This window comes from Mesoplodon bidens, assembly GCF_964165515.1.
Source record: "Mesoplodon bidens genome assembly, chromosome: 18".
Classification (NCBI taxonomy): Eukaryota; Metazoa; Chordata; class Mammalia; order Artiodactyla; family Ziphiidae; genus Mesoplodon; species Mesoplodon bidens.
The window spans coordinates 1,027,055-1,053,891 of record NC_138175.1 but is presented as its reverse complement, the minus strand read 5'-3'; the positions used below and the strand labels follow the sequence as shown (position 1 = coordinate 1,053,891).

Genomic DNA, 26,837 nt, shown 5'->3' with positions numbered 1-26,837 from the left:
AGTTCTACTGAGAAGGAAAATTATTATTTTTAATCAGATTCTTTGATTATTCTATGTAAATAAATAAGGACTGAAGTAGGCAATTCACACATACTTGTGAAGTCTAAACAGATAACCTCACCAGTGGCTATAATAGTAATAAAACAAAGTCATCTGGTTTAAACAAGCAGTGTTTAGGGCTGACTTTGAAGAATGACTTTTTTTCCCCCACTATATCTAACACGCTGATGTTTCTCAGTTATTGGGCCCAGTCCACACTCTGTGGTCCTCCCTTTTATGCCTCCTGGTCATCCCTGAGCCAAGAATAGTAGTATTAATTAAATGGGACAATGATTGTATGGACGAGGAATTTTTAACCTGCTGCTAACAGGAAATTACATGTAACATACTTCTTTGGTAAGGAGTTACTTTTCTCCATAATAACAGCAGACCAGGGATGAACTAAGGGGAAAAAAATTAAAAATAAATAAGTAAATAAAACAGAAATGAAGAAATTGCCACCCCAGAGATAGAAGAAATTAAGATGTGCCGTTGACCATAACATAAAACACATTCAAGCGGGACACTGGTGGACTACCTGGGAATGTTCTACAAGGAATAGTCGTCTGGAGCTGTGGGGAGCAAAGGGTCTGGACAGCCACTGTGGCCTTTGCTCCTTGGGTCGTGCAGGAGAGCTATGAGCCTTGGCTCACAGGATGGCAGCCACTGTTCTGCACCTTGGGGTCAGCGTTTCTTTGACTTGCTCGCTTGCTTTTAAGGGTTTTTTGTTGTTGTTGTTGTTTTTTATCAACATCCCCATTTTATTGTATTTAGTTATTTTTTTAACTTTTTTTTAACATCTTTATTGGAGTATAGTGCTTTACATTGTTGTGTTAGTTGCTGCTGTATAACAAAGTGAATCAGCTATATGTATACACATATCGCCATATCCCCTCCCTCTTTCGTCTCCCTCCCACCCTCTAGGTGGCCACAAAGCACTGAGCTGATCTCCCTGTGCTATGTGGCTGCTTCACTAGCTATCTGTTTTACATTTGGTAGTGTATATACGTCAGTGCCACTCTCTGACTTCGTGTCACCTAACCCTTCCCCCTCCCCGTGTCCTCAGGTCCAAAAAATATGGAACACTTCACGAATTTGCATGTCATCCGTGCGCAGGGGCCATGCTAATCTTCTCTGGATCGTTCCAACTTTAGTGTATGTGCTGCCGAAGCGAGCACTGCTTTTAAGGTTTTGATGCTGTTGTTTGTTTTTTTCTTTTGATGTGACGTTAAAACTTTGCAATAATGCTCAGACTATTGTTTCATATTTCAGGACAGTGTTAATATTACAAGTAAATAAATATCAGAGCTTTTAGGAAAGCTTTTGCAGCAGGGAGTTAGTCTGCATTGCCTGGGTGTGCTGTGGTGTTGGTGCGATTGATTCTCTGTATCGCTCTTTTCAGAGTTTCCAGTTGCGACTGCTGACCCCTACGTTTGAAGGGATCAGCACATTGTTGGTGAAACAGCATCTCGTCCAGAATCCAGTCGGACTCTGGAAACTTCTAGGTGTGTATCTTTTGAAGACAGAGGTGACAGGCAGAGCCTGTGGCATTTGTGAATAAATTCAGAGAATGTTGCTTGTTTGACATCATCAGACAAACGAAATCACGAAGAGGACCGGCTGCTACTCATTGTGAGCCCCCAGATGCTCTGAAACGAAGTTTATGAGGAGGAAATTTGTCTAAGGTCTGAACAAGCCATTTTTGCTTCTTTTGAGTTGTCTCTCTTTTTTTTGTTTTTAATTCTGGTAATAATTGGGCTGCTTGACAAAGGTTTTCATGTGCTGTAGCCAACTCCAGGGACGTTTAGTAAGGAGCTGCAAACTGGCTGTGTGTGTCTTACGTGCAGAAGGCACGTAAACGCAGCCTACAGATAACGTGCTTTCACACTGGAGTGGCACCGATTAATGGGATCTTGGGACATCCTGCTGTCTCTGTTGATCTTAGGTCAAAGGACCATAAGGGTTGACACCTGTACTTTTACTCCCCCCTTTATTCAGTTGGAACAGGGAAAAAGCAAAATCTCCCACTGCTACATACGTACCCACCCCGGTCATGGCAGCCTACACGTGCCCCCAGTGGCACAGCCGTCACCTCCAGACACCCCCGTGTCAGGTGGACATCGAAGCAGTTTTATTTGTGATTCTGTTAATGTGTATGAAGAAAGGTGCAGCCCAGTCACGTTGTGAGACGCTTTCCCCCGTTTTAAGCAGTGGTTGGTTCAGACCTTGGACAAGTCAGATCCTTTGGTGTGAGGAGTGGTCCGGGGGCGCGTCTGGGTGAAGGTGGTGGCCCGGGGCTGCTGTTGCTGCGCCCCACGGAAGCTGCTCGCCGCTGTTCATTTGTTTAAATTCATTTAAAGTGACTGCATGTCTTGAAAGGGCTGTTCTCCAACAATTTCATGACACTTTCTCAAGTTTGTGTTCATCATTTTTATTCCCTCACGTTGGCTAATTTAAATTACAGAAACACTTACTTCAGTTGAAGTGGTTCATTATTTATAATGAGTAGATATTAGAATAAGAATGATTACCCCAGCGTCTAGATCCTGTGCACGTAGCTTTCAGATAGCTTCTGTTTTGTTTGGTTGTCTGGGAATACGCTCTTCTCCTGAGGGTTCCCCTGTAGTTGCAAGCCTGATTGTTATTAAACACTTTCCCTATTCCTTGTAGGAGGCACGTACTACTTTAACACCTCAAGGTGGAAGCAGAAGACGAAAGGCAGCGATAAAGCCAAGGGGAGGAGCCCTGAAGATGACGAAGGTATATCCATCAGATCTTAAGCGATGGCTGCCTTGGTTGTCTGCACGTGTGTGCTCTAGTCTAAGGAATAGGAAGCCCATCCTAGGATCACACCTGCCCCCGTCCCTAATGCAATAGCTGGATTCTTCCTGCGCATCCTTTTAGGGACCGCTTCATCAGCACCTGTGTCCCTTGTTCAGAGTGCCTGAAGGCGGGTGGGGTTGCTGTGCTCTGTGTGGAGAGGGTGGACCTCGGATCCGCCCTGGACTCAGAGCTCTGGGGGAGGAAGGCTCCAGGACTCCCCGGCCGAAGCCCCGCTCTCGTGCACACCTGACTGGTGTTAGCACTGCCTCCAGGCCTGAGGAGCAGCCCCAGAGGACAGGATGGTACGGGGCATGGGCTTGGGGAAGGAGTGGGGCCCCAAGCCTCAGGGCACAGCGAACTCACTTGCAAGTCTCCTCTCGACTCTGGAATTAGGACTCGATGATTGTGTGAAGGGGAGGGAAATGAAAAGGGAACTTTGGACTGAATTGACCTCTAAGATGCCAGCTGGCTGCGGGGAGCTGATGCACGTGGAACTCGCTAGGCCTTAGGAGTGGTTGGAGCGCTCCCAGCACTGTGCTCAGTGACTTGTGTGCGCTCTCTTCAGAGTGACCCTGTCACTGGCCCTTTCTACATACGAGGACGCTGGATGCCTGCTCTTTGCTGGGTCCAGGGAGGGACACACGCGTGGGGAAGTGGCGCTGATTTTGACGTGGCTGCAGAGGGTTGTGGTGCGGGACCCGAGGCCCGGGGGCCCTGGAGGAGGTACTTTACCCAAAGTCCAGCCATGCTCAGAACCAGGCTCCTGTGAGCCCCAGACGCCTCAGCGGGGACGGCAGCCTGAGAAACGCTTTCTTTATCGGACCCCGGGCCTGTCACCAGAACTGCACACAGACTGGTCCCGTTCCCCAGGCCTCATCTTTCCAGAAGGGCACAGCCACCCTGGCAGCTTAGTTGGGACAAGACGGCTTCCCGACCAAGTTTTGGTAACCGTGGGGAGGACCTTCCTCCCTAGTCTGGTCCAGAAACGTCTTCAGGAGCTGGGGGTCTGGAGGTTCGGCCCCAGAGCCCACTGGTTATGGGGTGAAGCCCCTTGTGCTCGACTTTCGAGGAGGGGCTGCGTTTTCCTGATGCTCACGTCCATCCTTCGCTGGCGGCCCCTTCGTTTACCTTGAGAGGAGCTGTAACTTTCCATTGGTCTCGACTCCCATAGTGCCCTTGGTTGGGTTCAGATTAGATGTTTCTGGTTGTCGACCTCCTGGCCACAGGCTCAGGCAGTGTGGGTGCTGCAGGCTTCCTTCATCATCACCCCTGGGGGAAAGCCCCCAGGGGACTTGGCTCTTCTTTTTTTTTTTTTATAAATTTATAAATTTATTTAGTTATTTATGGCTGCGTTGGGTCTTTGTTGCAGCACGCAGGCTTTCTCTAGTTGTGGCAAGCGGGCTTCTCATTGAGGTGACCTCTCCTGCCGCAGAGCACGGGCTCTAGGCCCACAGGTTTCAGGAGTTGTGTCATGTGGGCTCAGCAGTTGTGGCTCGTGGGCTCAGTAGTTGTGGCTTGCGGGCTCTAGAGCACAGGCTAGGTAGTTGTGGCACACGGGCTTAGTTGCTCCACGGCATGTGGGATCTTCCTGGACCGTGGATCGAACCCGTGTCCCCTGCATTGGCAGGTGGATTCTTAACCATTGTGACACCAGGGAAGTCCCCCCATGCATTTTTAAGCATTTCACTGCATGACCTTTGACCATGGGTATTTTTCTTTATTTTTCCTACTTTTTTTCTTCCCCCGGCTGCACCGTGCGGCATGTGAGATCTTCGTTCCCAGACCAGGGATCGAACCAGTGGCCCCTGCACTGGGAGGGCCAGGGAATTCCCTCCTACAATTTTTTTTGATATTATTTTTTTATATTTTTCCTACAGTTTCATTGGTTTTGTCAGCAATTCCAGGTGTCTTACTCCACACGTTTCCGTGTGAAATTACTTGGCAGATTATACTTCTACCTTCCTGGGGTGTAGCGCTGGCAATCCCAGTTTTCCCCGAGGTTTGTAAGCACCTGGCTGTTGAAGGAGATCCCAGTCAGGAGCCCTCTGCTCGGCGTTTGGCAGGTAGAACTTTAATAGTAATAACTTGTAATTTATCACCGAGATCATAGTTTTCCTTTAAAGCTGATTGTTTGAACACGTGTGTCTTCATGTTCTGAGATGTGTGATGTGTCTTCAAGTGTGTCATTCATTTCAGAGACATTCTGAGCTGGAGGAGGAAGGTAAGGGCTTGTTTCATGAGAAAATACGCAGGGTTACGGAAAACAAACCCTGAGGAGGCTGATACTGGCAGATGTGAACATTGTTTCCTCCCAACAAGTCAGTGCTGGGTCCAGTAACACATAGTTTAATGGAACAAAGTAGGAAATCCAGAAGCAGAGTCTAGTTTGTCTAAGAATTAGCAAGTAACTAAAGTGGCATTTCACACAGTGTCAGAAAGGGTGGATTGTATAGAAATGGTTTGGAACCGTTGCTTAGTTGTTTGGAAGGAGATTAAATTAGACTCTCATTTCATTTGCCAACATAAATTCTGAGTGGATTGAATCGTTAAATTTAAAAAGCAAAACCGGAAAAGAATTAGGAGAAAATAGAGGGGACCATTCCTTAACTTGAAACGGGCAAAGCCTTTAGAAGGAGAAGGTAGGTGGGCCGGAGCAGCTTCTGCGTCTGCCTGGCTGGTGTCGCGTCGCTCAAGCTGGTGCGTGGTCCTGCGGATACTGATTTCTGGGAGGAGTGGCCATAGCCGCTTTCTTTCTGCAGCTCCTGACCTGCCGTGGCTGCGGACACGTGTTCCCCCCGCTAAGCCCATCGCAGGTAACCGTCGGGCACTGTAGCGCCGGGGACCAGAGGCAGAGTCAGTCTGGGGAAAGGGTCGCGGCGGCTCCTTCCCTCCGCCCGTGCCGCCTGCACACCTGGTGCACACCCGATGAGGCGGCGGCCCTGGGCTGGGGCTGTGCCTCCCCGCCTCCTTCCTGGGGTGGTTGTATATTTGTTCATTTTGGGCTGAACTGTAGCTTGCCTTGAGAAAACGGGATAAAGTTCATGTCCATTATATTTGCATTAGACGATAATTGCTTGCTTAAGCAAGATTTTTTTTCCATGAGGGTGTCTTCTGGACTGTGAGGGAGTTGACTGGCCCGTGAGCTCTCAGCTCTGTGGACTGCATGCAGGCAGCACAGCCCAGCGTCCCGCTCAGACCTGCCCTCTGAGAGCCTTGAATGAGAAAGGCCAGTCCTGAAAGATTATATACCGTTCGATTCTCCAAACACAAGATTACAGAGCTGGAGAACAGATCAGTGGTTGGAGTGATGGAGTTGTCGTGTCTTGACTGGTGATGGATACGCAGACGTTGACCTGTGATGAAATCGCACAAAACTGAAGCCACACAGGAGCGCGGGTCACAAGGGGTGGCTGTGTCAGTATTGTCCACGTTTTGGTTGTGATGTTGTTCCCGGTTTTGTCAGATTGACTGTTGGAAGGCCCTGAGCCCAGTAGACGCGGAAGAGGGGCCTCTGTTACTTCTCACGAGTACGTGGTGCCTACAGTTACCTCGTTGTGAAAGGTTAACAAACAGCGATGGCTGGCATTTCCAGAACACGTTTTGTGGACGGTGCCCCTTTATCCTCTGTGCGGTGCACCTCGTCTCCATCTTCAGGTTTCTCTCCGGGCTGTGGGTCAGGACCAGCCCCGTGGTGGTATTAACGAGAGCCAGGGTATCGCCGCATCCTCCCTGTGTTCACGGCACAGAGCTCACGGCTGGGGTGGACACGTGGAGGGCCCCTGCAGCGGTCTGCACGTTCAGCAGCGTCGTAACTGGTTCACTTGTCTTCAGGCGGCTGGTTCAGGTGACTCACCACATCAGTTGACATCCTCAGACCCCCGAGAAGGACTCGTGGGACCACAGTTTTCCAGCGGTCCAGCGGGTAGACAGTCTAACGGCCTAGGAAGCAGCAGCCTCTCCTGGGTGCCCCGGGCAGTAGAGACTGTGGGGTGACCCTCAGCTCTCCGTGAGCTGCATATACGAGGAGCAGCCGGCGGGAGGAGCTGTGCTCACGAAGGCGGGTTCACCCCCCGCAGACAGGACCCAGGCAGAGGCGCCAGTCGGCAGCCTCGTGTCCCCGAGTCTGGAGGGATCATGGACTTGGTGGGGAGGAGACAAGAGGGCCTTCTGAGTGGAGGGAATGTCCTTTCTGCCCAGGGCGTTCACATGCCTTTTCTATGTAGAGTCTCAGGCCTACACCTCAAGAACCTTCCATCTGTTAAGCCGATCCTGTGTCTCACTTTTGTATCTTCCCTTACTGTTTTCCCGTTGTCTTTCTTGGAGCGGCCCACATGATTTCATACCTGATCAGTACTATGGATGTATGTTTTGTTACATTTGGTTTCCTTATGTTAAAGTTTCAGAAATAGAACTAGTTCAACCAGTTCAGGCTGGCATGGCAGGGCTGTTGGGCAGTGCGGCTGCCAGGGTTGATTGCCCCCCACAGGGTTGTTAGCGAGGCTGAAGGTTAAATATTTGAGAGAGATGGCTTCTCACGTGAGAACATGAATCTGCTGTCCACAGTCACAGTAAGTGGTCGCCTTTATGAGCTTGAAATACCAGATACACTGTTAGAATCTATAATATCAGATACACTGAAATACCAGATACACTGTTAGAATCTATTGTAATAAGATAGGGCGATACCTAAACTGTACCTTCGTGTTTTCAAAATGGCTGCCGTGACAGTCTTCTCAGGCTTCAGATTTTTCCTTTTATTTACTTTTCATTTTTTAAATATTTATTTATTTGGCTGCGTCGGGTCTCAGTTGTGACACACGGGATCTTCGGTTGCAGCACGTGGGATCGAGTTCCCTGACCAGGATCGAATCCGGGTCCCCTGCGTTGGGAGCTCGGAGTCTTAACCATTGGACCACCAGGGAAGTCCCTCAGGCTTCAGGTTTCTAAACCGATTTAAAATGCTTCCGAATTCCTCCAGGCCGCCGTTGGAGGAGCAGGTGGTGTGTGTGTGGGTGGCTGCACCTCCAGGCTGTGCCAAGGGCAGGGGCCCTGCCTGAGCCCCTCCACAGTCTGTCCTTGGAGAGGTGACCACGGCCAGCCCTGCTGTGTGTGTGCCGGCATGGCCTCTGGGGAGGGTCAGTGCACGGTGGAAGCTTTGGTTGCTGAGACAGGTCTGTCTTGGGCAGAGCTGGTGAAGAATTGTACACGCATTTCTCAAGAGGCGTTGTTAACCGCAGGTCTTGCAAAAGCTGCATGGAGTGTTAGGAAGGATGGGCCCACCCTGCACAGGTGAGCGAGGCCGGTTGTTCCACGGCCTCCGGGGGTGTGGATGAGGTGTCCGGTGGGTGCAAGGACTGGGGAGGTGGGCTCCTGGGGGCAGTGGGCTAGCGAGACCATGTGAAGTGCTGGGTGGACAGCAGCCGCTGCCCCCATGTGGTTGGTGGGAGGAGCACTTGGCCTTGCCTTTGCTGGGACTCTTTCCCATCTGTGCTGTGGGCCGGAGGGAGGTGACGCCCCAGGAGCTCCTATGTCAGGTGTGAATCGGGGGAATTTACCTGATGGTTCAGATAAAGAACGGGTCTCCAGACTCTGTTTTACACTTCTAAGTCTGCTATTTTTCCAGTGTTTCTGTGATGAGTGCTGTGCAGCTCGCTTGAGTGTCAATCCCAGGTGTTGTGTGGGGGGAGGGCAGGTGGTGGTGGAGAGGCTGTTGTTATCAGGGACCTGGGCGTGTGCCACAGGCACTGGGGATGGGTGGGTATCTGGTCAAGCCTGGAGGGCCCGCGAGGGTCGTAGTTGGGCAGATGTGCTGTCAGTGAGATGTGGCGTCACTGTGGAGCTGCGCTGGTCCTGGGAGGCTTTTGACTTTAAAAATGGTTTCATGTTATCCGAGCAGGTGGGGCCTCAGGGAATGGGATGTTGGTGCCCTTGAACGGCGTGGCGTGTAAGCAGTCACTGTGTTGAAGAATCGGCTAAGATGCAGGATCATACTGGAGACAGACGCCGGCGCAGGACATCGAGCCCCCCTGACGTGGGGGGCGGGGCAGGGGCGGGGCTCCGCCCTGGTCTCACGCCCGCTCCCCCCTTCCCGCAGAGGCGCGGCGGCGCCGGGAACGCGAGGACCAGATGTACCGCGAGCGGCTTCGCACGCTCTTTGTCATCGCTGTGGTCATGAGCCTGCTCAACGCGCTTGGCTCCAGCGGCGGCAGCATCTCCTGGAGCGACTTCGTGCACGAGATGCTGGCCAAGGGCGAGGTGCAGCGGGTGCAGGTGGTGCCCGAGAGCGACGTGGTGGAGGTGTACCTGCACCCCGGCGCCGTGGTGTTCGGGCGGCCTGTGAGTGCGGGCCCGGCGGGGACTGTGCAGAGAGGAGGTGGGAGGGCGGCAGGGGCTCTGGGCTGAGGGAGAGGGGGCAGCGGGCGTCCAGGCTCTGCCTGGCATGTGGCTGGCTGGAGCCCAGCAGGCGGGGGAGGGAGGGGATGGGGCTGTCGGGGTGGAAACCCCTTGGGGCCGGAGCAGGTGGCTGAGAGACAGGTGGGCAAGGGCCGGCCCTGGGCAGGAGCAGGAAAGAAAGGGGACGGAGGAGAGGGGCCCTGCGAGGGGGAGGGGAGGCTGCAGGCTTCGTGCCAGGTAGAGGGTTTGGGCGTCAGGGAGGGGAGAGACGCCCAGTGACAGCGCTGCTGTGAAGCAGGTGGGTGGGTGCACGGAGAGCGCCTCTGCAGACCCTCCTGTGAGGAGGAGTCACTGTCCAGCCTGCCTTCCCATCTCCGACCCCTCTCATTTACCCACAGGAACACGCCGCCAGCCTGAGGCCCTGGAAAGGTGACATCGATACCAGAATATTTTCTTTTTTTCCTTTAATATTTTATTTATTTATCTGGTTGTACCTGGTCTTAGTTGCGGCAGGCGGGCTCCTTAGTTGCGGCATGTGAACTCTTATTTGCAGCATGCATGTGGGATCTAGTTCCCTGACCAGGGATTGAACCCGGGCCCCCTGCATTGGGAGTGTGGAGTCTTATCCACTGCACCACCAGGGAAGTCCCCCAGCATATTTTCTAACACACTTATCCTGTTTGTGTTTCCCAGGTGCCTCTATACTGGCCTGAGAGCCTTTTGTGTTAATACTTTTAATCCAGGATCCAATCAAGGATCATGAGTTATACTTAATTGTTGTGTTTCTTTAGCATCCTTCTCATCTTCTGTTAAAAGTTTAGACAGTGGGAAAACCAGGCCCCTTTCTCCACGCCGGGAGACAGGGCTTTCTGGCTGGACTCGCTCTGCTCGCTGGAGCGCAGGTTTGCTCCCGTGGGCGGAGCGCTTCCTCCCTGATGGCTCACTCCCATGGGGCCCCAGAGCATGCCCCGCGGGCACCCCGGGCGCTGCTCTGCTTCTGGGCTGGTTGGGTGCTGGGGTGAGGGGACTCATCCTGCCCGAGCAAGCGCGGCCATGGGCACAGCCCAGCCCTGCGAGCCTCTCCTTCACAGCTGGGCAGATAGTAGAAGTTAAATTCCAGTGCGCTTGAGAGGCCAGGGGCAATGGTAGCCGCTGCCGGCCCAAGGGTGAGGGGCCTGGTGGCTGCTGCTGAAGCGGCTGATTTGGGCCCAGGGGATCAGAGAAGGCTTCACAAGACGCGGGGTTGAAGGCACTTCTGGAAGCATACGTTTTGCCTTTGGATATTGAAATAGAAAGAGGGTCCTTTCTACATTTTTCCCTTCCATTCAAATTGGCCAGGGCAGGTGTTTGAGTGATTGAGGATTGATGAAGTTCAGACCAAGCGTTTGGGGTCTGTTAGGTTAATCCAGCCACTAAGGCCAAGAGGCGTTCCAGCGCAAAGCTTGGTTGTGACTGGTGGGTCCCCTGTGTGCCCCTCCATCTGGGCTTCTTAGCCCTCAAAGTGGAGCCTGACTGGCCACTCATAATGATGGTCATCCAGGGCAGGGGGAAGTCTGGTTGCTCCATTTAGATTCCAGGAGTGTGCTTAGAATCGGAGCCTGGAACAGTTTAACCCTGGAAAGCATGGGCCTGGCTGCCAGAACGATGACTGGCGTGGGATTGGGGTGGAGGTGACGGGACTATCCCACCAGCTTCCGGGAGACGCCGCCTGCTCCCTCTTCCTTAGTCTCTCGTCTGCCTGAGGACGGAGGAGCTCACTCGGTTGACTCTCAGATCCAGCCGGTGGTTGAACAGGGAACCTTCTCAGGGTGACTGTAGGTGTGGTCCAGCACCGCGGGTTCCTTGCCGAGGCTCTGCTGCGCCCTCACAGCGGGGTGCGACCCGGGTGCTGAGTTCAAGGCGCACGTGCTGCCCCTCGTTTGCTTACAATGTTTCTTCGTGAACGTGTCACCATCACTGTGTTTGCGAGAATGAAAACTCCCTAGACGTTAGGGGGTTTCTGAGCGTCAGGCCTCTGCCTCTGAAGCCCCGCCATTGTCCACACGCTGTGGCCGGGGCACCGTTCTCTGTCCTCAGGGTCAGCGGTCTGACCTGTTCATCACTCTCGTGGTCCCTCTGCTTTCTGCCCCCAGCGGCTGGCCTTGATGTACCGAATGCAGGTGGCAAATATCGACAAATTTGAAGAGAAGCTTCGAGCAGCTGAGGATGAGCTGAACATCGAAGGCAAGGACAGGATTCCGGTTTCCTATAAGCGGACGGGATTCTTTGGAAAGTAGGTTGGTCATTTCTGTGTGCCTCTAAACTAAACCAGGCTTGACTTTGTAATGTGAGAAACAAACCCCAGTAAAAATCTCACACTGGCCGTGCCTGCAGTGAGCTAGAGCCCCTCGTGGGAGGCGGGCGCGTGCGGGGCGGCATGCGGTGGGCCAGCTTGCAGTCACGTTTAGGCACCACTTCCGCTGTCTGTGGTGTTTCTGAATTCAGCCCAGGTTGGGTTTGCTGTCGCCTGCAAACAGGAAGATGAGGCGGGAAAGGGAGAAGCAGGGTGTCCGGTGGAACTTCTTGGCTCTGTGCTGGAGAGAGACACAGAGACCGTGCGGGCCTGTGGGCGGCAGGGCTGCAGCCTCCTCGGTGGGGGCACGTCCATCAGCGGGTCGCGGGCCATGTATCTGGGTGCCACTGTGTGCAGAGGTCTGCGTCCCCTCGTGGTGACCAGCGGCGTCTGTGAAGTGCTGTGTGTCTGTCCCACAGCCTCTGTCTCCTGAGGGTGCAGGGCCCCTAGGCTGCACCTCTGCTTGTTGTAGGGACTGGGGGGGCACACCTGGATGGGTCCCCCTCTTCATCTGGGGGGTGATGCCCTACGGTTTTCTCTTTTTACTGTTACACCGATTTTGCCTTAGTGACCAAAATTGATGGCCTACTTTTGAAAACAAAATACGTGGAAGGTGAAGAGCTGCTCTTGGCAGGCATGAGTTACCCCAGGGCTCTGGATGGCGGGTGACATTCTGGCTTCATGCCACGGTCAGGTTCTGCGTGCCCAGCACTGCTGTGCTCCAGATCTGAGACTTCGGGAGCACTTGATGCAGGAGGGGTAGTTGGTGAGAATGGGACAAGGAAACCCCTTTTCAGCGCTGGCTCCACAGGTTGATCTCAGAGTGAGGGAGCCCTTCTCATCTTGGGAGCGTCTGCGGGCCCCAGCCTGTGTGAGGCATGTGTGTCGGCTGCCCGGCGGCCAGGCCTGAGGCTGTGCCCACCTTTCTCTCTCATGCTAGCGCCCTCTATGCCCTGGGGATGACAGCCGTGGGCCTGGCCATCCTGTGGTATGTTTTCCGTCTGGCTGGAATGACAGGACGGGAAGGCGGATTCAGTGCTTTTGTAAGTTGTACTTATCGTCTCCCTGAGCTTGTGGTCCTGGGATTCGTCTGTTTGTGCTGACCCTTTCCCGTCACCTGCGGGATGAGTGCACAGTGGACGTCAGCCTGGACGTCGTCTGGCAGCTCTTCTTTCCTTCCGCTTGGCTGACCTGGGGGGCACAGCACTGGCTCCAGCCGAGGCCCCTTTCCTGGCATGTGGATGGCTGAGCCAAGGGGTCTACGCTGCCCTGTGTTCTGCATTTTGCACTCTAAGCTGGACGTGACTATTTGGGGGGTTTTCCTGCTAGCTGAGACAGCTTTAAAGGTTGTCTTTAAAAGGACGACCTTTGTGGACTTTAGAAGTCTTCTGCTGCTGTCATGGCATTCATTGTAACGTGCACTTTCCCTCCCCCTCAAGTCGTACCTGGCCTGTCAGCCACATCAGCAGAGGGCCGTGGAGGAGCCCCTCCTGGGAACCAGCCGGGGGGACAGAGCGCCCCAGTTTTCCCCCGGACTGGGGCCATCGGTAGCTCAGGACATGCACGCACAGTGTCAGTGGCAGCGTGGTGTCTCGTGGGGTGCGCCGTACCTGGCTCAGCCAGTTTCATAGTTCTTGGACACTTTGGGCTGTTTATTGTTGTATTTAAATAATACTGGGGCGAATCCCACGCAGCTGCATCTTTTGAGAGACTGTCCTGAGGGAGATCGTGGCTGAGGTTGAGCCCCTCACCAAGAGCTTGTCTGTCCAGCCAGATTGCGCTCCAGAAATTGACCAAGTAACTTTTTTACCAACACTCCCCAGAACTGCGTGTTGTTACGTAACTTTTATAATCAGAAAAAGAAATCACACGATAGTGGGGAAGATCACACAGAGAAATAAGATGGCTCACGCAAAGATGTTGATTCACCTATTTGACATGGGGAGTGTTTTCCTTTAAGGCAGATTGCTGGACGCCGGGCAGCTTTCTAGCTGTCAATGCCCTCGTGTGTCTGGACCGTGCCCTTAGCTGCCATCTGAGTGAGTGGGGACGGTGGGGCAGGACGTGCAGGTGAGCCGGCACCCAGGGCTCCTCCGCCCTGCCCTACTGGGCTGCACAGGCTCCTCCGCCCTTTGTCTTTCTGCCCAGAATCAGCTTAAAATGGCTCGCTTCACGATTGTGGATGGCAAGACGGGGAAAGGAGTCAGCTTCAAAGATGTGGCAGGAATGCACGAGGCCAAGCTGGAGGTCAAGGAGTTTGTGGATTATCTGAAGGTGAGCGGGGGGCGGCGCAGGGGGCGGGGCGGACTGCCCGGCCGGTGCCGCGCTACACGGTGAGCCCCCTGCTTGGCCGGCACCTAAGTGGCGGCTTCCGTGACCACGGTGCCCTGCGCTGCCTGTCCCCCATCACCACAGAGCACTCTGCTTTCCCAGAGCCACGTGGACGTGACCCAGGGCCCCCAAGAGTCATGTCCTGAAGGTTCTCTGGAGCGCCGGGGGTCAGTGCGTGTCCTCTGCTGCTTTTCTAGAGCCCAGAGCGCTTCCTTCAGCTCGGAGCCAAGGTCCCGAAGGGCGCACTGCTGCTCGGCCCCCCCGGCTGCGGGAAGACGCTGCTGGCCAAGGCGGTGGCCACAGAGGCCCAGGTGCCCTTCCTGGCGATGGCTGGCCCGGAGTTCGTAGAGGTCATTGGAGGTGGGCCCCCCCGACCACGTGTCCGGGGCGCGCTCTTTCTGCAGTGGCTGGGTTGCCTTAGGGAGTCGTGGGCGTGGAGGGAACGGGGTGCTGACGTTCTGGGGAGCCGTGGTCTGGGGGGTCCAGGAGGGAGTGGGCCGGCACACGTGCAGCAGGGTCCGCCTGCTGGGGTTTCCCCGAGAGCAGGGTCCGTGCCCCTGACCCGCCCGCTTCCCCATCCCCTGTGTCCTCAGGCCTCGGCGCAGCCCGCGTGCGGAGCCTCTTCAAGGAAGCCCGCGCCCGGGCCCCCTGCATTGTGTACATCGACGAGATCGACGCCGTGGGCAAGAAGCGCTCCACCACCGTGTCCGGCTTCTCCAACACGGAGGAGGAGCAGACGCTCAACCAGCTGCTGGTGGAGATGGACGGTGAGCGCTGCTCGGGGCCGGGTTGGCAGGGATGCTCGTGGGCCCTGAGGGTTTGCCAGCACTGGGAACTCTTTCTCCGGCAGGTGATAACCAGAAACACAGCTTTCACTTTCCCAAAGTTAGGGCAGTAGTACAAAAAGAAAAAGGAAGAAAAGGTGGGAATACCGTGTCGGGTTGGGTCACGATGGTGGTGGTCAGTCTCAGAGGAGCCCAGGGAGTCTTGCTGCTGTGAGAGTCTCTGTGTCCGGCGTGGGTGCAGCTGGTGCCTCAGATGCACAGCTGGGGGTGCTGTGTCTGCTGCCCTTGAGATGACCTCTGGACTGGCTTCCACACAATTTTTTTCTTTTTAATGGAATTGTTTTTTTTGAGCTACTCCTGTAAGATCCTCTTTGGAGTGTGTGTGTGTGTGTGTGTGTGTGTAGATATTGTGTTTGTTTTCATTGTAAAATATATGAAACATAAATTTTACGGTTTTAACCATTTTTAAATGCAGTGTTTAGTGGCAGTAAGTACATTCCCATTGTTGTATGACCATCACCACCATCCGTCTCCAGACCTTTCTCATCTTCCCAAACACAAATTGTCCCCATTAAATAACAACTTGGCATTCTTCCCTCCCCCAGCCCCTGGCCCCCACCACCCTACTGTCTGTGTCTGATTTAAGTGGGAATGTACAGTGTTTGTCCTGTTGTGACTGGCTTATTTCACTCAGCATCATGTCCTCAAGGTTCATAGGGTCTTAGTTCCCTGACCAGGGATCGAACCCACACCCCCTGCATTGGAAGCACAGTGTCTTAACCACTGGACCGCCAGGAAGTCTCAGAATTCCCTTCCTTTTTAAGGTTGAGTAATGTTCCCAGGTGTGGATGGACCGCACTTGGCTTATCCACTCATCTCTCGATGGACTCTTACTGGCTGTTGTGAATAATGTGCTGTGAACATGGGCACACAGATATCTTTTCAAGTCCCAGCTGTGTAGGATCCATTTTTAATTTTTCTTTAATCAGAATTCTGGTGTTGTTTTTAGGTATTGTAGATAAGGAAGACACTTTTTTTCTTAAAGTAGTTTTGGTCTAAGAGAACCATTTATTTGTTTGTTTGTTTTAAAATATTTATCCTTTATTTTGGCTGCGCCAGTCTTAGTTGTAGCATGTGGGATCTTTAGTTGCGGCATGTGGGCTCTTAGTTGTGGCGTGCGTGAGGGATCTAGTTCTCTGACCAGGGATTGAACCCAGGCCGCCTGCATTGGGAGCGTGGAGTCTTACCCACTGGACCACCAAGGAAGTCCCTATTTGTGTATTTATGTTCCTCTTTAAAGTATTCTTGGTGTTTGGGATGGTGGATCTGGTGGCCAGTGTGTGGACAGTGGAATCTGATTGTATGTGGCTAAGGGTGAAACTTTTTTATTTAGCCTCTCATTTTCAAATAGTTTCAGACTTACAAAAGCAATGGAGAAGCAGTCTATTCCCTTACTCCACGCAGCCCAGAGGCCGACGTGGGTGAGGCCTGACGCAGGTGTCCAGCAGGTGCCTCTGACCTGCAGACGCGCCCTTTCTGGGCCAGGGTCCAGTCCAGCCTCATGATGCTTACCTGTCCTGTCTCCTTGGTCTCCTCCAGCCTGGGCCTGTCTCTATGTCCTTGTCCTCGTGACTGTGGCACTTCTTCCAGGCCGCCAGGGAAGGACGTCCCCTGTGAGGCTGCTGTGTCCTCCGAGTGAGGTTGAGCCCCGCACGTGTGGCAGGAGCCGCGCAGCAGCCTTGGTGGCGTCACTGTGCACGGCGGTACCCCCGTGCCCTGACTCTGGTGCTGGGACGCAGGCCTGCAGCGCTGGGCAGGTCGGGGCTGATGCAGGGGAGGCATTTCGTCATCTGAAAGCTCTGCAGGTTGAAGATCAAAGTGTGATTTCTCACGGCAGAGGAAAGGGCTGCCTCGTTAGGTCCTGAGAATGGTTTGCGTCTGGAGCTGCCCCTGGAGACCTGCATCTCCCTCTCGTCCGGGTGTCCGTCAGGATGGCTCGGGGACTCTGACCCGTGGTCAGGGTCTGAGGAGCAACCTTCCTGGGGACGATGTCCCTGGGAACTCAGTGTCTTGTGCACCTGAGATGAAGCTCTGGGGGTCGCTCCCTGGAGATGGGCCCTCCTGGGGCCCCTCACCCACCCCCGCTGCCCCCCGCCCTGCCCAGCCCCTCCCCGCGTGCTGGGCTGTGAGCAGCTAGACCCTGAGCGCACCGTCTAGTCATCTGCAAGTTAGACTCCGAGTCTCCAGAAACCCCGTTGCAGGGTCTGATGAGCCTGCTGTCAGAAGTGCTGCATCTCAGCCGTGGCGTCTGGTTCTCTTTAGAAGGACAGGTAACCTTGGTGATGCCGTGGAACAGGGCAGAGCGTCTCTGGAAGCCACCGTCGAGCTCCACAGCCCAGGCGGGTGCCAGACTCGTTGTCCTGCAGCTGCCGCCCGAGTGCTGGCCCCGGGGGGCTTGTGGGCCATGAGGGGCACGCGGCAGGGTGCGCGCCTCTCCCCTCCCATCCTCCGAGCTGGAGTTTCCTGACGTGTCGAGTGAGGCTAAAGCGTGACCTCACCCATAGTTGTGACCTTGTGTGCGTGACGGTGGGGCTCCCTCGTGGTCCGCTGTGGCCGCGCACCTGGGCCCCGGGAGCAGCGCCCCCCTCTCTGCTCCTGTTGCTTTTTACTCTTGAAGCCAGAGACCACCCTTCCGGGTGATGTGCACCCCCAGGAAGCGTTCCCAGCTGGCGCCTTCTCTGACGGGCCCCTCTGTGCCGAGGAGAGGAACAGCTTCCACCGGCTTTGCTGCAGCCATGGGCCCCCCAGACCCCTGAGCACCCCCTCAGAGGCCCTGGCAGGGCTGGATCACCGCCAGCGGGCCTTTGTGCACAGACACAGCTGAGCGTCTGAGGAGCCTCTGTCACCCCTCAGGGAGGAGCAGTGTCTGCTCATCCAAGCGCAGAGCATGCCGTGGACCTGGTGCCGCAGCGGGAAGCCGGCCGGGGTGGGGAGCAGGCCCACTGCACGGGCAGGGCGGGGCGCCTGCGCTCCCTCTCACAGCCCAGTGGGCGCAAGGAGGCCTTTGCTCCTTGCCCCCCACCGTGGGCGTCTCCATCCACACCCCTGTGACCTCGATTCTGCCTGGAGCCCGTAGAAAGGCCCAGGTACCTAACCCACAAGGACCTCCTGGACAGCATAGGGAACTGTAGTCAGTATCTTGTAACAACCTCTGATGGAAAAGAATCTGAAAAAGAATGTGTATACATATATACGTAAGCATAATTGAATCCCTGCGCTGTGATTCAGTGCTATACCTGAAGCACTATAAATAAGCTATACTTCATTAAGAAAGTAAAAATTAATTAAGGAAAAAGAGGAAACTGCAGGTAGCGCTCACACGGCCTTTTCCGTGTCAGTCTGTGACCCGTGTTAAGTGAGTTTCTGTGTGAGGCGTGGTCACAGCTCGCTTTGCGTGTGGACGTCCAGCCGCTCCAGCACCTCCTGTTGAAGTGCTGTTCTTCCTGCGCTGAGCCTTCACCGTTGCGTGAGCCCAGCCGGGCGCCTCTGGAGAGCGTGTTCTCGGCCCCCGGAAGCTGGCCCGCGACTGTCCCCCTCACACACACGTCCCTGTTACTTAGCTGTGCACTCAGCCCTGAAGGTGGAGTCATTCCTCTCACTTCATTCAAAATAGTGGCAAGAGCAGACGTGAGGATGTGAAGAGACTGGATCCCAGGTCTGTGCGTGAACCTGGGCTCTGATCTGAGTGAAGCAGCTGGGAAAACACATCTGTGAAGCAGCAGGGGAAGCGAACCTGACCCCCTGCGGCGGGAGAGGGAAAACGTGCGGCCTCCCGGGAGACAGCTGGGCGGCTCTGAACACGCCGAGCACACACGGCACGTTGACCCACTGTCCACGAAACATGCGTGCGCCAGTGTTCACTCACTTGTAACGGCTGAAACCTGGAAAGAGGCCATGTGCCCTGCGGTGGGTGCGTGGCTGCGCCCTGACGTGTTCTCACAGGGGCACCAGGCAGCAGGGAAGAGACGGACACTCGCTGTTGTTATGCCCAACTGCCTGGCTGGATCTTGGGGTTTATGCTGTGTGAAGAAGGCCAGCCTCAAAAGGCTACAGACCGTATGCTTCCATTTATATGAGACCGTGCAAATGACAGTTCTGGGCAGGAGAACACGCGAGTGGCGGGGAGGGGGCGGGGCTGTGCAGGGAGGTCTTTGTGGAGGTGGGATCTGCCTCAGTCCGGGGTGGAGGCCAGGCACCGCGCAGAGAGATGCGTGCCCGGCAGACGGGGTTGCGGCAGCTTTGGCTCCACGAGGGAGTCACCTGACACGCAGTCACGGGGACATCTGTACAGTTTCTGCCACTTGCGGTGTGCCCACAGCTATGCCAGTCCCTAAACAAGCCCTGTGGGCCACTTGCTGACACAGAGGTGATCGCCGTCCTGCGGGAGTCCCCACCTGGAGCTCCCAGCTCACGCTCACCCTGGCCCAGCTGCTGCTTTCTTCTCACCTGTTGTTTCTACTGTTTTTCAACGTTTTCGCACTGTTGTATAATGTCAGGATTCTGTGTTCACAGCCCCGGCCTGTGGCAGGCAGGCGTTTGGGGAATCTGAGTGGGGATTCCCGGCAGGTGTCCCAGGTAGCGCTCTGGGACTCGAGGCAGAGGGGTTCCTCCATCCCCAGGTGTCCCGGCAAGTGGACCCGGCCAGCTCTGCCCAGGGCCCCTCCCTCCAGCAAGCCTGTCGTTTCCATGTCAGAGTTTCGCTTTTCCTAAAATTGAGCGTAGGCAGTCGGGGCAGAGGGGCTGCTGCATCACGTATGCTGGGTGGTGCTTGCTTTTGTCCGAGTTTATTTCAAAAGTCTGAGTTATTTTAAAATGCCGCCTTTGTGTTGGGAAGCAGACGCTTTTCTGCACTGTCCACTCTCGAGCCGTGAGTGGGCCCAGGCTCCATGAGCTGTCTGGGCTCACCACATCCCACAATGCAGAGCCCAGGCTGGGAGCCTGGTCTCTGGGAGACATTTCTTTGAAGTTCTGGAGTGATTTCCTTGGGGCTGGGTGTGGTTTGGGCTGTCCTGGTGGTGTCAGCCCCTGCGCAAGGTGGGTGCCCTCCCTGGGTCGGGGCTTGCTGGGCCCCTGGCCACTGTCCTGGGATCGTGCAGTAGAGTGAAGGACTCTGATTTCTCTTCCATTGAAAGACTTTGTACAGGTGATTTGAAATTGTATTTGTCAATGTCAGTTTATTACAGATTAAGTTAGCAAACGATGGATCGTGGCATCTTTATTTTTTAAACTTTGTGTTATGGAACTTTTCCGAAGCAGGGGGGAGCCTGCTTTGAGTGCTGTGCCCCAGCCCAGCCTCGGTGCCCGTCGTGACTCCGGCCAGTTCTGTCTGCCAGCACCCCAGCCTCTTCCCCCGTGGGTTACAGCAGACCCACAGTTCCGCACCTTCTCTAGGAGAAGTACCTCCGTATCATTGTGACACTTGTTCTTACTAGTGTCGTACGTCCAGTCGGGGTCGGATCCCTCCGGCTGCTTCGTGGGGCATTTTTGCAGTTGCTTTATTCAACTTAGCATCCAGCCCAGGTTCACACATAGGTCTGGGCCGTTAGTGATGGTTTCTGGACTTGCTTTTAAATTCTCATGAGAGACCTGGGGCCCTCAGTCCCAGTGTTGGAGGGGACATGTCCCCGATGTCCCTGGCAGTGGTGTGGGGAGGTGCCCCTTGCACCCCGGGAACACTCTTCCTGCAGGGCTGCTGTCTGGATGTGGAGGATGGCCTTGGAGGGCAGAACCGGGTTCCAACCTCTGGTTCCGCGTCTGGGCCGCGGCCTGGGAAGGAAGCGGTGGGTTCTTGCTCTTGTGGTTTTGGTGGAAGCGCTCAGGAGGGACGGGCCCGGGTGGGTCCACAGCTCTGCGTTCAGGTGCCCCGCCTCTCCCTCCCCATATCCCTCAAGGGGGTCCGTGGGGAAGCTGCCGGGTTCGGGGCCCCACCCTAACAGCTGCTGTCTGTTCCTTCAGGAATGGGCACCACCGACCATGTCATTGTCCTTGCGGCCACCAACCGAGCTGACATTTTGGACAACGCTCTGCTGAGGCCAGGCCGACTGGACCGACACGTGTTCATCGACCTTCCCACACTGCAGGTCAGTGCGGCCTGGCTGGTCTTTCCGGGCCTCAGCTCCCTGCTCTTCTGGGTTTTTTTGTTTGTTTGTTTGTTTGTTTATATATATATATATTGGCCATGTTGGTTCCTCGTTGCTGTGCGTGGGCTTTCTCTAGTTGCAGCAAGCGGGGGCTACTCTTCGTGGGGTGCGCGGGCTTCTCATTGCAGTGGCTTCTCTTGTTGAGGAGCACAGGCTCTAGGTGCGTGGGCTTCAGTAGTTGTGATGGGCGGGCTTCAGTAGTTGTGGCACATGGTCTCAGTAGTTGTGGCTCGCAGGCTCTAGAGCGCAGGCTCAGTAGTCATGGCGCACAAGCTTAGTTGCTCTGCGGCATGTGGGATCTTCTGGACCAGGGCCCGAACCCGTGTCCCCTGCATTAGCAGGCGGATTCTTAACCACTGCACCACCAGGGAAGTCCCTCTTCTCCTGGTTTTGATCCTTGTTGTTTTCCTCTTTGTCCTGAAACGTCTGGGCCGAGTTCTGCGGCACAGTCTTTGCAGTTCCTCAGAACCGTGTGCTGCATGGCTTTGGAGCACGAGCTGCATGGCTGCCCTGATGGGGTGGAGGGTGAAAGCCCCAGGGACCTCTCGGCCCCTCTGCCTCAGGCCTCTGCTTGGACGTCCACCTCCAAGGGGTTGGCCTTCGTGGTGGCCCCCGAGGGAGCAGGAGCCTAGAGTGGCTGAGGGCCCAGCAGAGGCAGGGGAGGGCTTGGAGGGTGAGCGTGGCAGGTGGCTGGTGGGTTAACATTCCCGCAGAGACCGACGTGGGGGTCAGGGCTGGGCCCAGGAACACCCAGCCTTGTCCTGTCATAGGTTGTGCCCTGCCACTGCTTCCGAAGGCCTGGATTCCCGTCTTCCTGACGTGTCACACAGGATACAAAATAACCTTTGCTACCTGTGATGTGTAACGTGCTTTATCTTCTCTTGTCTCCTTTTTTCCTTCCGGTTTTGAAACGCCGCCTGCAGCCCTGAGTTGGTTTCTCGGAGCAGAAGCTGACCTCATGGCCGGTGGCTCCTGCCTGCAGGGCAGGCCTGTGGGCTCCCGAGTGTCAGCTGGCGGGAGCCTGCACCCGTGTCCTTTGACCCGTGTCCCCTGTCCCGCAGGAAAGGAGGGAGATCTTTGAGCAGCACCTGAAGAGCCTGAAGCTGACGCAGGCCAGCAGCTTTTACTCCCAGCGGCTGGCGGAGCTGACGCCGGGCTTCAGCGGTAGGGGCACTGGTCTTTGTCTGGGGCTGGAGAGGGCGGAGGGGGCCTCCCCAGGGACCTTCCACCCCTGCTCTGGGCCCACGGCCAGCACAGCCGGGGTGGGAGTGAGGTGCACACGCAGTAGGCAGAGGTGAGAGGACTCTCCTCTCCTCACAGGTTCTGTCGCCTGTGCACGCCCCCCCCACCCCGTTAGGCCTGGTGGCCCTGCCTTTGTTCCCTGCTCCCCACTGGGGGCTGACCTGCAAGGCCGCGTCTCCTCCCGGGCCCCCCACTGCCCTCCCCCACGGTCTCCGTGTTGTCACAAATCTGGTTCCTTTTCTGTATGGCTCTCGTTTTACAGGGTAATACAAGTAGAAACCCCTTGTATCATGGGATACGTTTCTTCCCTTTGGACTTTAACGTCCTGAACTAGAACCTCGGGTGTCCGAGAACCTTCTCATCCCTCGACCTGCGTGTGGAGCACTGGGTGGAAGGGAGCAGCGGGGTCCAGAGAGGCGACTGAGCTCAGCCCTGCGGCCGCTCGAGGGTGTGGGGCGGCCCCTCCTCCCGCCCCCATCTCGCCGCGTCTGCTTGAGTGCCACCCCGTGCCCACAGGCGCTGACATCGCCAACATCTGTAACGAGGCCGCACTGCACGCTGCGCGGGAGGGGCACACGGCCGTGCACACGTCCAGCCTGGACTACGCCGTGGAACGCGTCTTGGCCGGTACACGGGCCCGCTCGCGGGGGGGTGGCAGACCCAGACGCCACGCGACGGAATTATTGCCCAAGACGGAAGACAGGTCACGTGTTCCCGTTTTTACGTCAGGCCTTAACAGTGTGACCTACTCTCGTTAGTTTAAAATACTGTGCAAACAGAAATATAATAGGGTGTCACGAGCTCACATGTGAGTGTCCTCAGCCCATCGGCCAACGTGCGGGGCCTGAGCGCCGGACAGGCCCCTGCCCACGTCGCCAGGGGTTGGCAGCTGCCCCCCGGGCGAGGAGGAGGCCTGCTCTGCGGGAGGCTCCGCGCGCTCTGTGTTGGGCCGGGGCCGGCGCCTGCGGCTGTGCTCATCTGCTGCCGCAGCACGCCGGATCCTTGGCCTTCTGTGAGGAGAGCAGGACGAGCTCCCGTAGCCCGGGGGCAACACCAGAGGCCGTCAGTGCGCCTCGTCCTCCCACAGGGTTTAGACCAAGTCAGTGAGGGTGACACCAAGGAACAGGCCCCTCCCACACATGGACCCGCCGCCCTCAGTTTGAGTTCAGACCTAGGACAGGTGCCTCTGCAGCCTGGGCACAAGCCAGCGTCACGGTTTCTCACTGTAAATTCCGTGTTGTGTAAGCCATTTCTTCTACGTGGAACGTGATGCGCTTACAGCGAGGGTATCCGAACAGGAAAGACGAGAGAAACCCCGTCCAGAATCCTGCTGGGTGTGCGCTGCCTCGAGCGGGGCACTCCCGAGCTGCAGCGGCCGCTCCTGGGCCTGGCTCTGGGTGGGGCGACCCGACTGCCACAGCCAGCGCGTCTCAGGACGTGTCCCCTCACAGCAGGCGCTGGGGTTGGTCCCGGTCGCGTGATTTACCAAGTACCCTGAACCTAGAGCTTGTTCAGGGTGCAGAGGTGGAAACATGCGGCTGTGTGGGTGGTTGGGGACAGCGGACAGGACCTCAGCAGTGACTTGAGGGGGATGCGTGTAAGGTCGCGAGATAAGGGGTCAGCTACTCGGGCAGGAGGACCAGAGAGCGGGGGCTGCGGCTGCCCTGCCAGGTCGGGGGGCCGGCAGGAGACCCGAGCTCGTGCCGTCGGCCCCCCAGCCCCGTGAGGGCCTTGCCGGAGGGACTGCTGTTGGCAGCGTTTACACAAGTGGGGTGAGCGAGGCCTCGCTTTGGCGCCACGAGCACGCGCCTGGCCGCGTATCCGGGGTGGCCGTGCGCCTGAGCTCACCTTCCCGGGTGTTCTTTCAGGGGCCGCCAAGAAGAGCCAGGTGCTTTCCAAGGAAGAGCAGAAGGTGGTCGCGCTGCACGAGTCAGGCCACGCCCTGGTGGGCTGGCTGCTAGAGCACACGGAGGCCGTGGGGAAGGTGGGTGCGGCGGCTTGGGCCTGGCCGAGCCCGCTGTGGAAGGCCCACGCGCTTGTGCTTGGAGGGGATGCAGGGTCGGCGGCCCAGGCACGGGGCGGGGCGGCCGCGGTCGCCCGTGGAGCTGAGGATTGCCAGAGTTGCCGTCGGCTCCGGGACGTGCTGATTTCGTGACTCCTGAGTCTAGAAAGCAGTGAGGCGAGCACACATGTATTTGGCAGGCGTACCATCGTAACACCTCCTCAGCTGTGTGCTTTCGTGCCCGGGGGTCCCTGAGTGGCCCCTGTGGACGGTGCCCGTGTTTGGGGCGTGGGTGCCCCGTGTGGAGGGTTGTAACTGTGCCCTCCACGTGGGCCTGAGCCGGGGGCTTGGTCCCACCGGCTGAGGAGGAGCTGCTTTGTTCCGTGACCCCCAAAGACGGGGCTGTGCGGCAGCTGCAGCCTGCGTGTGGTGCTTCCCGGGGGTGACGGCTACAGCAGCGCGTTGCTAGTCGGGCTCCGTCGGCCGGTTTCCTGCTGCTCAGGCCGGTCCCCGCTGTGTCCTGGGCAGAGGGCTGTGGCGAAGACCCATGTGTGCAGGAGCCGCCCGCTGCGAAGAGCCAGTGATCAAGATAAATATTTTCATGCAGTATCTCGAAAAATTAACATGGGAAAGCCCACGGTGAAGTAAATACCCTGATTTAAAATTGCCTGTTCTTAGGGTTTTCCATTCGACGACAGAGAGTCAGGCAGACTAGCCGTGCCGAGAAAGCCCCCTTGCCCGTGCTGGGCACTCTGCCAGGCGAGGCGGGGACGCGTCCTGCTCGGAGCCTCGGGGTGGCCGCCTGCTGCCAGAGCCCTGCCCCGTGCGCTCAGCAGGCGCGGGCTGTGGGCGGGGGCGCGGGCAGCGCAGGGCCCTCGGCGGGTCGTCCCGTCCTCGTCACCTTTCCTGCCCTCGCGGACGCGTGCTCGTGTGCAGGGGCCTCGCGCCCCGACCGTGTGGGAGCCCTTCTCCCTGGTGCTGTTAGAAACATGGGGACAGTCACGTGTGCTCCCTGCTTTGAACCCTCTGATTGAGGACTGTCTTACTCCACCCCCCAATCTCTGAGGCCTACGTCCTGCCCACTAACTGGGGCCACCTCTGTTGTGCAGGTGTCCATCGCGCCGCGGACCAACGCGGCCCTGGGCTTCACTCAGATTCTCCCAAGAGACCAGCACCTCTTCACCAGGGAGCAGCTGTTTGAGCGGATGTGCATGGCCCTGGGCGGCCGCGCGTCCGAGTCCATCTCCTTCAACAGGGTTACTTCCGGTGAGGGGCTGGCGCCCACACGGCTTCCACACCCTTCAGCCATTCTGCGTGGGGCGGGGGGGTGAATCCGATGGAGGGGTCTGAGTAGCAGGTGCAGATGCAGTTCTGAATTTCATTACGTGTTTCTGAAAGATGAGCTGTGGTCAGAGGAGGTTTGGAACTAAGCAAGACTTTCCAGACGACTTAGCTGTTCCAAAAGCTTTTCCCCACGTGCAGACTGGAGCGGAGCTCTGTGGTCTCGCTGGGCCGCCAGCAGCTGGAGGAGGTCCGGGAGACTCGGGGCCTGTGCTGTGAGCTGCCCCGCGGGCCTGGGTGGTGCCGGGTCGCTGCCGGGGCCCTGAATCCAGAGATGCATCCCGAGGAGTTGTTTTTTAAACAAAAGAGCATTTTTTTAAGTTTTAAGGACCAGTGACAGGATACAGTTGTCCCCGGGTACCCTCCTCTGCTCTCGGGTCGGCAGGGCCCCGGGTGCCCTGACCTGCACCTCCAGGAAAGAACCCCCTTTTCTGACCCCTCACTCCAGGGGCGCAGGACGACCTGAGGAAGGTCACGCGTATCGCCTACTCCATGGTGAAGCAGTTCGGGATGGCGCCCAGCATCGGGCCTATCTCCTTCCCCGAGGCCCAGGATGGCATCCCAGGCATCGGACGGCGTCCCTTCAGCCAGGGCCTCCAGCAGATGATGGACCATGTGAGTCCTCCCTGGTCCCGAGCTGCGTGCGGGTGGGAGACGGGCCTCGTGTGTGCTGGCTGTGTGCCCAGAGGAGTTGGGCGAGGGCCTGCCGGCGCCCGGTGGGACCGTGGACGACACAGGACTGTGAGGGACGTCAAATAAGTGCATGTCTCCAGTGACGGAGCCACAGTACCCGTGAGCCCTGCCGCCACACACGGGAGACGGCCGCAGTGTCGCTGGCACGTAGGCAGCCGTGGGCGTGGACGACAGATGCGGGTCCGGGGCTCCAGGAGCTGGCGGGCTGTCTGCTGGGCAGGCCCCTTGAACAGGGCATTCCCGGGGCTGGGGTGGGGGCAGGAGGCCCTTGACAGCCTTGCTCTCCTGTTCGTTGTAAGACACAAAAGGCCGTGTTCCTGAACCCGTGTTTCTTCTGTGTACCTTAGCGCCAGGGCCGGGCCGCAGGGGACGCGGTGGCCAGCCGCCCTGACCCATCACAGACTCTTCTCTGCCCTTTGCAGGAAGCGAGGCTGCTGGTGGCCGCGGCCTACAGGCACACCGAGAAGGTGCTTCGGGACAACCTGGACAAGCTGCAGGCGGTGAGCCCCCGCCACCCCCGGGCCCTGCGCCTGCCTGTCCCACCAGGGGCTGGGCCTGCCGTCACTGCCCTGCTGACGCAGCCGCTCACCCCTCCCGTGCACAGGACTCCAGAAAATGACATAACCGGCGAGGCCCACCCAGCTCAACTGAGCGTA

General features: G+C 56.8%; 1 protein-coding gene across 1 annotated transcript in view; it reads left to right on the top strand.

The window, feature by feature from the left end:
* Positions 1–26,837, top strand: part of SPG7 (SPG7 matrix AAA peptidase subunit, paraplegin) — a 29,435-nt gene that overhangs the window by 941 nt on the left and 1,657 nt on the right. Inside the window, 15 exon segments of the mRNA XM_081216653.1 lie at positions 1,442–1,544; positions 2,710–2,799; positions 8,957–9,198; positions 11,388–11,527; positions 12,528–12,630; positions 13,736–13,861; positions 14,116–14,278; positions 14,512–14,685; positions 20,719–20,843; positions 21,965–22,067; positions 22,662–22,772; positions 24,014–24,129; positions 25,257–25,413; positions 25,937–26,103; positions 26,604–26,681. Coding sequence (XP_081072779.1) covers positions 1,442–1,544; positions 2,710–2,799; positions 8,957–9,198; positions 11,388–11,527; positions 12,528–12,630; positions 13,736–13,861; positions 14,116–14,278; positions 14,512–14,685; positions 20,719–20,843; positions 21,965–22,067; positions 22,662–22,772; positions 24,014–24,129; positions 25,257–25,413; positions 25,937–26,103; positions 26,604–26,681 — 1,998 coding nt within the window.